Below are 14,119 nucleotides of genomic sequence, written 5' to 3'. Positions count from 1 at the left end.
AAATCAGCCTCCTGAGCATGGTGGTACAGAAGAACACAATCGAGAGGGGTAGGGCAACCGAGGACGACGAGGGATACGGCAGACCAGTCTAGTATTCATGCTTCGGACACAAAGCGGATCATCTATCCAGGGCCGGCGTATTCAAATATGCCACTGTGAGAGTCAAAGCCGGCGTGCGACGCCCCGACTAGAACGGGGTCGCAGAGCAAACCAAATGCATCGGAACCTTGGTACATAGCAAGTACGTAGCGGCTGTAGTGTCAGTAACGGCAAGATTGCACAACTTCTGGTTAGTCGGTCATCACATGATCAGGGATGTAGAGCACCATTCAAATTGGACGGATGCGTGTTCTTTGACTGCGTCTCCAGAACGCGTCTCACACGCTCTCACACGTCAGTCTATACTATTCTTGATGTATAACAACATTGTTCGTTTTACGTATCTATATGCGCTAACCTAATACCTGTACATCATTTGTGAGTTACAGCTTCGACATCGTCGCCAATAATCGTCTCTCGTATCCTCGCGCCCGTTCAAAGGCGGTCTATGATATAGGAAGGTTGAGACCCATCACATCGTCCTGCCAATCACAGGGGAAGACTTACCGACGTTGCCTAGGTCAGCACAGGCCTCTTTGACCCTCTGCGAAAGGGTCTTCTCGCCTTCGCGCACCCAGACACGAGGATCGTAGTACTGTGTACGTCGCAGTTTAGTCACAAGTAACAGACGTCATATGAACAGTGCATACCTTCTTGTTGGGCTTGTCAGCGCCATCGGGGTTGCCGACTTGCGAAAGCAAGTAGTCCTTTTTGTTGAGGACGAAATCGCGGATACCGGAGAGGTACGCAAATTGAGTGTCTGAGGCGAGGCAGTTAGCGGCGTAGAACAACGACACGAGAGTAGGATGCTGACCGGTATCGACGTTCATCTTCACGACACCATTCTCGACGGCGGTCTTGATGTCGTCCTTGGTTGAACCAGATCCGCCGTGGAAAACGAGGTAGCTGGATTCTTAGGTCAGCATCCGTATGAAGACGCAGAGCAGTTTGTGACGAACAGAGGCTTTTTCTGTTGGGTCTTCTGCTCGGTGAAGATCTGGTGCTTGTGGAGAAGTTCGGGGTGGAGGCGAACGTTCCCGGGCTTGTAGACGCCGTGGACGTTACCGAACGCGGCGGCGATGCTGAAGTTGGGGCTGATCTGTAGCCAAAAGCCGGTGGCGACGATAAGAACGTGATACTAACCCATAAACACTTGACTAACCTTGATCAAGGCGTCGTAAACGTCGTAGACATCCTCCGGTTGAGTGTACAGCTTGTTGTTGTCCACGTTGGTGTTGTCGACACCGTCTTCCTCGCCACCAGTGATACCGATCTCCATCTCGAGCCAGAGACCTGAGGTGGAACGTAAGCCAGGATGCAGGTATTCGCAGGACAACGTACCGAGAGGGGCCATCTTGGTGAAGTATTCGACACACGTCTTGATATTCTCATCCTTGGGCTCTTCGCTGAGGTCGAGCATGTGGCTAGAGAACAGGGGCTCGCCGTGCTGATCGAAGTACTTCTTGTCCTCAGCGAGCATGCCGTCGAACCAGGGAAGCAACTTGTGTGCGCAGTGATCGGAGTGGAGGATGACGGGTCTGTCAAACATCGGCAATGAGTCGAGGTATTGGAAATACGTGTGAATGATGTGAGTAGAATATGATGCTTACACGCCATATGCCTTCGCGACAGTGCGAACATGGTGGGCAGCCGCTACAGCGCCGAGGATGGACGCCTCTTGGTTCGTATTGGATAGCCCCTTGCCAGCGAAGTAGGCAGCTCCGCCTTGGGAAACTTGTATTATGATCGGCGACTTGATGTCACTAATTACCAAGTACGCAGTGTATCAGATTCTCGCCGATGAGGTTTTCAGGTGAGGGTGGGCGCTGTTCTATCGGTTCACGTACCGAGCAGCTTCGAGGACTGCATTGACCGTCGAAGACGAAGTGCAATTCTGTAGGTTGTACGACAGTCAGTCCGCAAGCCATGGTATGGTTGAAGCGTCGTACAATAGCCTAGAGTGGATGTTAGATCGGGTGCACCGATTCATCGATGACGTTACTTACGGGGATCGCGAACTATCGGATGTCGAATGAAGCGACGGGTCAGTGTCACATCGTTCGGGGAGTGGATTGGAAACCAACGTTGTGTTCTTTAGCGTAATCGAACAGCTTGCGAACGTTTTCGCCGGTCAAAACTCCGGCCTAGATGGTACAGTGAATATCGTTGGAGATCTGTGGTTCCTGAGGCTGAATTCACGTACAGGTACAATGTCGAGGACACCCATAGTGACTGTGATGGATGCGAGCAAGTGAGAGGATCCGCGACTCGTGGATGGAAGTCGATGGGTATGCGGGAGGTGTATCAGTTGCGGTTATGTATAGCTGTGACGGGCCGGCTAGAATTCCCACGTTTGGCGCCAGGACGCGGAAAGACGCCACGGAGCGCTCGGGTCTCTCCGGCAGGCTCGAGACTCACAGATACTTGACCTTGGTTGTGATTTTCGACTTCTAGCCTCGGGAGGCCGTTCCCGAGTCAATCCGGTCACTCCATATTTCGAGGACGACCGACCTCGACGGCGAGTCCCAAGTCATGCTGCGACGAATAATCGAATGAAACCGATTTTCACCAACTTTTATCGTGTGGACGTTGCTCCCTTTCATGAAAACGGTCTCTATACTGTGTCTGCGATTGATCACATCCATGTGAGCCTCAATCTCAAGCAAGTAGATAGTGAACCGGGCCGACAATACCGTGCCTATGCGGTTAATCACGATTATGGGTAATCCACCGCCGGAAGCCCGTATGACGCAGGAGTCGGGACGACGGGGCCGAGTGCAGCATACATAGGCTCTAGTGGACGCTCTGCTCCGGAGCGCTATGATGCGGCAGACTTCTACGCGGACGGAACCACGTTCAAACTATATCGGTGCTACTTTGAGCTCGAATGAGCGGTAAACGAACAGTCCCGTGAGGTTACTACCGCTAACATGAACCTATCATCTATTGATACAGAAAATTGACTTGATCTTGACTCAACCTCGAGAGCTTGAGTGAAGTGAATAGTCAGCGCTGCGAAAGAGATTTGGAAGTTCGTATTTGCTGATCTCGTCATTTCAGGCCACTTGTCACGTTCTAGTAATCGTGCTTATAATGATCGCTTGCGGACAGATATCTGCTATCAACTGCTCGATATCGATCGCCTACGACACTCCTCTTATGGTCTCAAGGAGGAATTCGCGAACCAACGGCCAGCTGTGCGTTACTACCGCGACGAATCATCACTTTTCGGTCCCGAACTGGCAGACATTCAAACTAGCGTAAGTCGTGGGTATATCGCACCTTGAGGCTCTCATCGGTCTATATGTAGCACAACATCAGCACACTGCGAGTCAGATAGATCGGTTATATCCTGATTCTGCTGGTTCTGCGTGGGCCTCAAGCAAGGCTGGTATAAGGGAGAGCAACCGTTCTTCACCCTCCTAACATCTGCTTTGTCTCCCGCACCGCGCTTGGATAGTGCTTGCACATTGACGTACTGTCTTCGGCCATCCAACGGCTAATACGACTGTTTGTCGTAATGCGGCCTGCTGCCATCACCTTTCGGTCGTGCATACCGCCCAGTTTCGGCCATCGCGTGGCGCGCGGGTTTCTTTTCGAGTTTTGCTGAACGGGTTTATTCCTACCGGACTTCACGATATGCAAGTCCTGCGAGTCTGTTTTCGAATTCCATGGACTCTCGCGCCCGGTACATAAGCCACCTAGCCCATCGGCGGAACGGACCTGCCGAAGACCAAGGCTGCCGTAATGTTCTCGTACACGGAGTCTAAATCATGTTGCTGCGCAACACCTGCGGCGCCGCAATAACACCGCGGGCAGGAGCTTGCGCTGATGAACGGCACTCATCAACGCGTCTGGGCAACATGGCGAGTCGCGATACTCACTAATGACGGTCGTGCATACGTGTGCTAGCCCGTCGTCACCAGTCCGCGACGACGCTACAGGTCCGTCATGAATTCTCCTCGGGTTTCCACACGACTCCATCTGATTGTATACGGCATGTTCATCTGACGTGCTTCTTCATGTGGACCAGCCGAGTAAGGAACCGAAAACACGTACAAGTCTTCGCACTCGGTGTTACATGCTCAATGCGGGTTTCAAAACGAACACCGATGTATCCAGAATCTTCATGGGAATTAAGCATTCCGTCAACAGATAAGTATGTAATCCAACAAAGTCTCTAGCGAGCGAAGACAGAAGCAAGAAGGTCAGCGTATATACAAGATAGGGAATAAACAATTGGGCGAGCCGGAACAGAGGTGTGTGGCAATAGATATAATAAATCTGAGTGGCAGCCCGCGGTGACGAAGGGGATCCTGCGGGCCGGGGCGTGGTGGGTAGTAATACAAGCTTACACGACAACGACAGCACAGCGATGACAGCTTAAAAATACAGCTCGGTAAGAGATGGGGTGTTGGACGAGGGTAAAGGAAGGTGACGAAAGATCGTGTATCCAAGATGGTGTGAGCGGTGTTGGGGGTGATGAAGGCAGCGCGAACGGAAGGTGGTAGGTAGCGTCGTCGACGCGGACCGGATTATAGAGGAAGCGAAGAAGCGCCGGATATGAAGCTGCTGAGGGCCGAATCAAGGTGAGCCAGTGTCGACGGTTTGCCATCAAGAATGGCCTGCAGCTGGGGATCTAGATCGTATCGCGAGAAGTCAACCTTAGCGGGAGGGTAATGAGAGGACGTCCGGAGCTCGAAAACGCCGAACATGTGCCCGTACTCCGACTCTGAAGGGTCGGGAGAGGAAGGCGAGGGATCGTCCCCACCGATCACAGAATCTCCGGACACCGATGGGCAGGGATTCCGCAGCGCATTGTGATCGAATGCGCCGTCCACAGGCGTCGTCTGCAAGGTATCGCAACCCAGGAAACCGGTCAGCATGGCACCCGACGCAGGAGGGGACAGTACGAATGAGCTGGGTGTCCCGGGAGCGTCGTAGGATAACGGTGTGCCAGGACTGAAAGCCCCAGGACTACCCGGTGTGCTGGAATAAGGTGAGGGATGTCGGTAATCGCGATAATCGAGGAACGACGTGTTGATGGCAAGCGGTCTCGGGGTATACAATGTCGTGCTTCCTTGGCCATAATCCGACGAGTCGTCGCCTGGCCGTGCGCGATGCATGTTCATAGATCCGTGGACCTCGGGTGTGAGTGGAGCCAACGGATCGCAAGGGGGCATTGACGCATACGAGGGTCCTGCAGGTGACGATGACGTCGATAGAGACTGGTTGACTGTATAATGCTCAAAAGACTGCGGATACAAGATCAGATCATTGCACAGGTTGACGAGGACCGTACAACTCACGAAAGACGGATGTGGATCTGCGGCGAATTCACATAGCTGCATCCCCTGCGATGGTGCCCAAGGAAGGGAGAACTGGGGCACGTCGTAACACCAAGGGTGTGGATTGTCAACCAAGGGTGGCATCGAAGGATCGATCTCGTGTTGATCATCGCGAGGGTTGGCGGGTTCCGGCTCGCTACTAGACGACCGCTTGCGAGCCGACGATCGAGCAGGCGTCGAAGGACGGAACGACTGCGATTTGCGGACGTGCTCAGTCTCTGGAATGGGGGCAGACGAAGACCGTCGATACGCGCGGACCGTGAGGGGCTCCTCGAACCGCGGAACGATAGTGGGCGGTACATGATGCTTGTCGAACTCGGCCATAGCCGCATTCAACTCCTCGCCCTTCTTGCCCTCGACGAGCAGCTCGGCGATCTTCGCACATCGGGTGAGGTCTTTCTGTCCGATCTCCTTCACCTTCCGCTTCTCCTTGGGCGCGGTCGGCTTTCGGCCGTCGGCAGAGGGGGAGTCCGGCTCGCGGCCCTTGTGCTTCGGGTGCAAGGGACGGAAGGCGTAGCTGGGCCATTTGCGCTTGTGCTCGTCGAGAGCGGCCCTCGCCTTGGCCTGCCAAATGCGACGCTCGTCGGCAGGGAGATTCTGCCAGGTGATGCCGATGATCTTGGATAAGGTGGAGTGGTTGGTCTCGACCTCCGAGCGGACGTGCTGCGACTTGATAAACGAGGAGCGAAAGAGGATGAAGGCGTTGGGAGGACGGGGGATGTGATCCGGTGCCTTCTTTTTGCTGTGGGCCGCCTTCTTGGGGGTAGACGGGGTGTCGGAGGGGGGGAAGAGGAGGGACTCGGCGGGCTCTTCGAGCGAGGGACTGGGTGGATCGTTGAAGGTGCCCGGGGTGATGTTGGTGGCGAAGGCGATGGTGGTGGGTGGCTTGGGCTCGAGAACGGGAGCCCAAGTGAGCTGGCCATCTGAGAACAATGTGGCGTCAGTATACGACTGCGTTCGGCGTTGATCGTCGTTGATCTGACCGTCTGCGCGCCTGTCCCTCGTCCTTGCAGCAGGCATCTTATCGACCTGGCAGGCGGGGGAGCAGAGAAAGGAAGGAGGGAGCGCGCACGTCGGCCTCGAGGCGCGCAAGTGGAGGGTCGGGGGGGTACCGCAAATGGAGGAGGGCGCTGTGCGCGATGGGGAACCTTACATATGTTTATACTTGCCGCTTCCCACAGACGCGGACGTCTTGGGCAGCGTAACTCCGCGAAGGGAACGTGTTCGGTTACCGGATTCGGACATTAATATCCCGGGCCCCTGGATGTTTTCGGCAATCGGCGCACGCGGCAGGCGAGAAGAACGATCTGGGGAAGGAAGGCACGACCCTGCCCACCGGTCGACGCCTCGCTTATCTCTCCCGATTCTGCTTCCGCGTGCCCTCACGCCTTCTCACGCCCCCGCCCTGCGCGCCACTTCGGGCGACATAGGGACGATATCTCACTTCTGTGAGCGTCCTGCGAGCGTCCAGCCATACTCGCGGCGTCGCAAGCGAGCGATCGCATGCCATCCATCAATCATCGACGGACGACGTATTTCTGCCAGTACGTACCAAGCTCTGGACCACATCTGATCACGCCTGCATTTCGAACCTTCCCAAATGAGGAGCGGATCCCCTCCCACTTTCTCTTATCTCCACCTGATTACATCCCGGATCCCGTAAATACCGGGTCCAAACAACGCACAAATACGGGCCCACCAATCGCAGCCTCGACGTCCGTGGTCGCCGCCGATATTCCTTCGTTCATCTCGTCCACTCCATCGTCCAGCAGGTGGTTTGAAACGATGCACACGCTCATAAGCTATGTCGCTACCGTCGATTCTAGCGCGATCGATCCGCCTATCAGCGTTCCGTTCCCATCGTACTGGCAACGAGGCCTGTCGAGGACTCCCGCCTCTGATGATTGATTACAGTTGATATGACCACATACCCTCGGCATACCTGCAGCTAGCCGTCGCAAACGTGCTATGTTGTTGACCTTTCCTTTCAGAGTTCAGAGATGCGGTGTGGAAAGAGCTAGCATGCATCACCTGCGCGACGCCGAATACAACGCTTTCCTCTCTCGGACAAGAGACAATGTCGCTCCAACGACCGCTCTCGCTTCGTCCCGCAAGTGATTCCGCGGCTACATCGAGCAGATCTGTAGGTCGGAGAAGAAAGTCAAGATAATGATTGACGTTTCATGTTTTGATAGAATGGCCTGCCTATTAGCTTCCGCAGGCACAGCGCTTGTGCAAAGCGCGCCATCTTGCAACGGCTCCATATTCATGATCGATAGCTGACAGGCCAAAATATTGGCGCCATTAACGCTGGCGACAGGTCAATGCTAGCCGTCGGAAGCGCATGCCACCTGATGACTTGCATCGTCGGTGTCGTACACGACCAGCGTCCATGCTCACAGTCATGACCGCTCCACGTACGGAATGATCAAGGTCGATGCCATCCGGCTGAAACGTGTTCTGACTTCTGGTATCCTGGATATGCGACCTTCTTCGTTCCCTGGACATTCTGAGGGATGATTTAGCAACGAGGAGATACGGATCATGTGGAAGCCAATGAATATGGTGTACAAAGTCTCACCGAAGCCTTCTGAGGTGAACACGTGTCGGCTTCTGGAGCCGTATTTGACTTTGAAACGCCACGAATGGCGGATGGACCCGCGCAAGGCGTGCGGTATCATTTACCCCAGATTGCGGCTTGGATGAAAGGGCATAAAACGTTCATTCGAGGCAGATGAGCCTGGCGATCTTCGTGTTCATCATGTACTTCCGGAAAGGCGGCATCAGCATGACTTGAGTTTCGGGTCGGTCATACTCAGTGCAGGAATTTTTTACGACGTCATTCGAAGAGCGCCAGACTGATTACCAGAGCCAAGGCCAACAAAGACAAAATACCCAAGCGAGCAGTTTTGGCTAGGGTTGGAACATGTGTACGGCGCCGTCCTTGCAAGGGCCACCACGATCCGCGATTATGGCCTGTGGACGCGATCGCGCTGAGTAGTAGTACTGTATGGGCGTATCAATCCGTGACAGGGATGTACACTTAGCACTTGCCCAGCGCCATGTCGGGTGCGTCAGAATCTAGCAAGCGACTGGCGGTAGTGATACGTTGTCCTAGTGCTCGGAAGCAGGTAACTGGTATCTGCAGTCGTACAAGTCCCAAGTTATATGACACGCTTTCGATCCAGCACCTAATTTCATGGTATCAATGAGCTTGTGCTGCACATGTAACGGTTGTCCGATTGGCGGTTGAGTGACGGTTGAACGCCGAGCGTTGAAACTTAAAGCGGAACCAGTGCGGCGTGGGAGGCGTGTTTGCTCATGTTTTACAGTCGCGTCCTTGCGCCACGGACGCGTCTCACCTTTCTCTCCTCCACGTTCGTCTACGCCGCGTCTGCTCGCCCGCTCACCAGCTATTCCCACTAACTCCACTAATCATGCTCGAAGCTCGGCTGCAACAGGCGGGAACTCTCAAGAAGCTCCTTGACGGTGAGTCCGCCCGCGTGTTGATCGCTCGCTACACCATTAACGCGTTCTTCGTTCCAGCTATCAAGGAGCTAGTCACGGACGCGAACTTCGAGTGCAACGAGGAGGGCATAGTACGCTTATTTACTTCCAATGCGTTTGTGGTTGCGGTCTCCTGACGGCTTACAGACTCTTCAAGCCATGGACAACTCGCACGTCGCGCTTGTCGCCGTCAAGCTAGATGCCTCCAGCTTCCAAAAGTACCGATGCGACCGTCCAATGCCGCTCGGTGTCAACCTCGGCGCGCTCGCAAAGGTCCTCAAATGCGCCAAGGATGATGATATCTGCACCCTAACGGCCACCGACGACGCCGATGTCCTCAACCTCAAGTTCGAGAGCAGAAGTACGCGCGCCGGTTCAAAATAACCGATGTAGTCGACTGATATTTCGACAGATCAGGATCGGTTGGCGGAATATGACATGAAGTTGATGGATATCGACTCGGATACGCTCGGTATACCAGACACCGACTACGATGCACGGTACGCACATGAAGGCTGCCCTCGCTTACCTGGAATCCCTGACTCCTTCGCTCAGGATTACCATGCCGAGTAGCGAACTCGCAAGGATAGTCCGTGACCTCATCCAGGTTCGTACGCCCTGCCCTTTCCCGCTCCGTCCAAGCTTCAATGTCGGTCTTGGCAGCTCGGCGAGTCCGTCCGCATCGATGTGACCAAGGAAGGCGTCCGGTTCAATTCGGACGGCGAGGCTGCCAACGGCTCTGTGCTCCTGAAGCAGACAGACGCCAGTCGAAAATACTTCCAGAAAAAGATCGAGGAGTTCGATGGTTCGTTACATGTGCGACCGCTTCCTGACTGCGGTTGATGAATCACGCCGGGCTTATAGAGGAAGAAAAGGAGGAGGAAGAGGACAGCAAAGCCAACGTGAAGAAGGAGGCGGAAGAAGACGGCGATGTCAAGATGAACGGCGAAGAGGTAACATCTATCTCCAGGTCCTATTATCATTACTGGACTGATCATGGGACGATCGTAGGTCAAATCGGACGAGGATGGTGAGGATGAACAAGAAGAGGACGGTGGCGACAGCAAGAAGAGGAAGAAGTCGTCGTCTAAGGTAGCATCAAGCCCTACGATTGATTGCCGTCCACTCAACCGGGTTGCCCCTCTAGCCCTCACCAGCGAAGAAGGCTCGGAAGTCGAAGAAGAGCCGCGATGATGATAGTGACGACGACGACGATGGCAGCGGCCGGACGGGTGTGCTGATCGAGATGAACCAGACTGTCAATCTTACGTTCTCTCTGAAGGTAGGCTGCTTTCTTTTCTACACCGTTAACGCAGTGCGCCTCTGACATAGTTTCGCTTCTTCAACTCACAGTATCTCGTCAACTTCGCGAAGAGCTCCAGCTTGACTGATGTAGTGCAGCTCATGATGAGCAACGACGTTCCCCTACTGGTGAGATGATCTGGTAGTTGTGGTGAGAAGATGCTAATCGTCCGCGCAGGTACAATACCACTTCGGTCAAGGCCATATCCGATACTACCTCGCGCCTAAGATTGGCGACGAGTGATAGCCAGGACGCGCAGTCGCCGTACAATCAGAAGGATCTTTTTGTTGTCCCTCATGTTTTTGTCGTTACGCAATCCATCACTATTGTCATCTCAACTATTCCCTCATTTGGCTGGACCGAAGCTGTGTGACGGCTCTGCGTAACCCTGCACGTACTTCCCCGCCCCGACGCCGGGCTACCTAATATAGAAGTAGCGCGTAGTACTGCAACGCGCGGCTGTATTGTACATAATCATCTTACTCTTACTCTCGCGGCCTTCGCTCGTCCCCTTTAGTGTGGACGAACTGCGAAGTACGCGACTCCCTCTTACGGGGGAGTTCTTGGGGCTTTCAAGGAAAGACCCCCCGTCAGTGTAAAGCCGCGCGGACTGACGCGCACGGTATATCCGACACCTGGCTACGACCAACAAGACTACGACTACTACCGAACCCGGAACTCGCCAGGACCTGGACGCGGTTCAAGAACTACATAACGGCGGCGCAAGATACGCGAAACCGTTACATTGGTGGACACATCCGGAACCGACGGTCCCCCTGGTTACTGCATACGACGCTACGTTCCGCGGGCACCTCAGTCACCCTCCAAGTCATGACCTCTTAGGGGTATTTAGACCCTATTTTTTTGGACCTATGAGGGGGTAGCCATGTGTTCAGTTCCATATCCCATGGGTGCTGGTGCATGGATGCTCCCACACTCTCTGGGTGTGCACGTATTATATTCAGGTTATGCAATATGGCTTCATCTCTTAGCTGGCTCTACTCCAAGGTATAATTCCTCGCATAATCTGTATGCTGTGCTTGCAATATCATTTAATATATGATTGCTATGGGTATGAATCACATACCTTCCACATTCCACATTCCTGATATGGATATGGAACCATCCCATTGTCATTGGGTGTAGATGACAGGGTGTCAGGGGTCCATGACTGTCAGGGTATGCTCCGGAGACATCAGGAGCCGGTAGCGGATCCCTCGAGATAATGATGGAGATGCTATTGCAAATCATCCAATAATTGTCTGAAAATACACAGGGCCCAGGGGTGTGGGCCTCGGGCCACGCAATGGCTCAAATCAGGGTCAGCGGGATTGCCAGACCCGTAACCACCGTTTTGACTTTAAGGTGAGCTCGGGTGGCCTAGGAGAAGTGATGGTCCACAGGGCTGCATGAGCAGGGAACAATCCTCCCATAACAAGTCAGGTGTTTGGCCAGATGCGGGTGACAATGGAGTCCGGGTGCATGCCCTGATAAATGCCAAATATATATCATGAATTCTACGTGCAACCTTGCTGAGTAGAGAGCTTTCATTTTTGATATATATTGAGATTTTGATATCCCGTGGCCAAAACGTGCACCAAATACAGCGATTTGAATATGAAATCTCGCTATATATTGATTTTGAAAGCTGTCTAGTATCAACATGGTTACTATACGATAAATATACATGCTTACATATTGTTTTGTGACCTTAAGTCTGTCCCCTAGCCCTGTCCCAGCCAGGAGGTCAGGCTGACCTCCGGGCGTCTCAGTTTTGGATGTTTGGGGTGTCAGTGTATAGCCCCAGAAGTACTGAATCCAGAACTGTTCTCGCAACTCACTTTATATTGGCAGTCGTTCCGTAATTCATCATATCCTCCTAAAACGGTGAGAAGGGCCTGGAGGATCATCCAGCGATCAAATTCCCACGGTTAGTATGTCAAAAAATCATGTTCACCAATCCCCTCCCACTGGCCATTTTTTCAAGATTTTAGAAGCTTCATATATTGCAGTATTCATCGAACAATCGGTTTTTTAAATCGAAAGAAATGATGCTCATAATTCACCGTCCGTTTTTCTCGACTGTTCCCAAGTGAGTCGCTACTCACCGTCTGACAACGCCTCTTCGTAAGTGTGATGGGTACCTCGCTGAATATTTTCGCGATTTAACGCGCTGTGGGCATTACGCCACCAATATTTTGGTGGGGATGTCGCCGGGAGGATTGCTCGCCGCCACCGTGACCGTGGGACTCCGGCGAGCTCGGCAGGGGGTCTGAACGCGCGTCGTGACACTGCCACGGTGACCGTGGGTCCCGGCCTGCTCGGCGGACAGTCGGGGACAAGCAAAGTCAACCAATCATGTAGCGGCTCACACGCATTTCCTATCACATTTCTGACTTTGGATTCAGAATCAGCGCACCTGGAAACATCCAAATCTGCACTCTTTTGAATTTTCCCACGAGAAATCGGGAGTGCCAATTTTTGGCCGAGTTTCACCGCTACATGTAGGGTGCTGCACCCGGATCAGAAGGCCGCAGATGCCCCCGGAGGGCCGAGGACTGGACCCCTTGACCACTAGCTTCAGGCTGCCAAGTCCCGGAACCCACCTGTATTTGGTGTCTAAGCCGGTTCTTGCCAAAATAGGGATGTTTCGACTGCCTATTTTGGCGGACAGCCACATTGGTTTTCACGCAATTCAGTCACATGATTGAAGTTCCTAATTGTTTGTGGCGTTTCGGCTCGTTAGAAATATCAATTGCCATCAGAATCATACACAGAATACAAAAAGGAAGCGAATGAGCACTTTTCGGAGATTTTAGGGTCATTTTTGGGGGTGTGCCAATTTTTTGGGGTCAATTTTTCTTATTTTGGCTTTTCTGGGCAATCTGCTCGTGCAATCCTTGAACTAATGTGTATAGTATCATGCCTGAAGCAAAAGAAAAGAAAACCGAGCATATTTTGGGTCGTAAAAACTCGGTCATGTTTTTGGTTGACTTTGCTTGTCCCCAACTGGATGCGCGTCGTGACACTGCCACGGTGATCGTGGGACCGGATGTGTTCGGCGCCACGCGCGGCAAGGCACTGCCACGGTGAGCGACGCGCGTCGTGACACTGCCACGGTGAACGTGGGACCCGGTCTGTTTGGCGGGACGCGCGTCGTTACACCGCCACGGTGAGCCATGCGAGGCACGTACCGCATCGCCACGGTGGGCCACGCGCGTCGCGACACTGCCACGGTGAGCCACGCGCGTCGCGACACTGCCACGGTGACCGTGGGTCCCAGTCTGTTCGGCGAGACGCGCGGCAGAGCACTGCCACGGTCAGCCATGTGGCGGCCGCGCGCGTCGTGACACTGCCACATCGTGGCGTGGAAATGTGCCGCTGAGGCTCGGCCGCGCCGTGACACTGCCGCCACGGGGCGTGGAAACATCATGCCTGAGGTAAGCGTTAAGTAAACGTTAAGTAAGCGTCTGAGTCAGCCATTCACACCCTTACTTGGGCTCAGCGCAGGAGCATTGTTGAAGTTAATAGGGCGTTCTATAGCTCAAAAAATCGCCGTTCAACGTGGCTATAGTACTAGCATGGTATGACACATCCCAGGTCGAGGTGTATAGCCACATGAGCATAGTTTGGGGACATAAATCGAAATAAATCGCCAAAGTAATATCTGATGCTTATCGAAAGGGAAATGGCTGGGAGACATACATTTAGGATCTTTGAACATCACATCGACATCAGAAAGCACCCTCGACGCATATATGAGGTGGACTATACTTGATCTGATCGACATAGAAAATCAAAACAAGCCGATCACTCTGGATATCAGATGGAACGAAGGGAGAGCATCGTAGGATCAGCGATA

General features: G+C 53.5%; 3 protein-coding genes across 3 annotated transcripts; 1 reads left to right on the top strand and 2 right to left on the bottom strand.

The window, feature by feature from the left end:
- Nucleotides 1–534: 534 nt before the first annotated feature.
- PUNSTDRAFT_134528 (fructose 1,6-bisphosphate aldolase) lies at nt 535–2,326 on the bottom strand (the record flags this gene model as incomplete). Its single annotated transcript, XM_007384016.1, has 13 exons — nt 535–545; nt 607–694; nt 750–859; nt 914–1,005; nt 1,059–1,198; nt 1,262–1,392; nt 1,441–1,637; nt 1,710–1,862; nt 1,947–1,993; nt 2,049–2,054; nt 2,106–2,117; nt 2,184–2,243; nt 2,303–2,326. 13 exons carry the CDS (start codon nt 2,324–2,326, stop codon nt 535–537), a joined length of 1,071 nt encoding a protein of 356 aa, XP_007384078.1.
- A 2,003-nt stretch (nt 2,327–4,329) lies between these two features.
- Nucleotides 4,330–6,467, bottom strand: PUNSTDRAFT_143817 (uncharacterized protein; the record flags this gene model as incomplete). The annotated part of the gene is made up of 3 exons (XM_007384015.1): nt 4,330–5,354; nt 5,409–6,370; nt 6,431–6,467. The coding sequence occupies 3 exons, from the start codon at nt 6,465–6,467 to the stop codon at nt 4,635–4,637; spliced, it is 1,719 nt and encodes a 572-aa protein (XP_007384077.1). The 3' UTR covers nt 4,330–4,634.
- A 2,417-nt stretch (nt 6,468–8,884) lies between these two features.
- Nucleotides 8,885–10,500, top strand: PUNSTDRAFT_68708 (proliferating cell nuclear antigen; the record flags this gene model as incomplete). The annotated part of the gene is made up of 9 exons (XM_007384014.1): nt 8,885–8,936; nt 8,994–9,046; nt 9,102–9,315; nt 9,367–9,454; nt 9,510–9,561; nt 9,618–9,751; nt 10,176–10,236; nt 10,308–10,385; nt 10,435–10,500. 9 exons carry the CDS (start codon nt 8,885–8,887, stop codon nt 10,498–10,500), a joined length of 798 nt encoding a protein of 265 aa, XP_007384076.1.
- Between the last annotated feature and the right edge of the window lie 3,619 nt (nt 10,501–14,119).

Source organism: Punctularia strigosozonata (assembly GCF_000264995.1).
Source record: "Punctularia strigosozonata HHB-11173 SS5 unplaced genomic scaffold PUNSTscaffold_7, whole genome shotgun sequence".
In the NCBI taxonomy this organism is placed as follows: Eukaryota; Fungi; Basidiomycota; class Agaricomycetes; order Corticiales; family Punctulariaceae; genus Punctularia; species Punctularia strigosozonata.
This window is presented reverse-complemented; position numbering and strand designations above follow the sequence as displayed.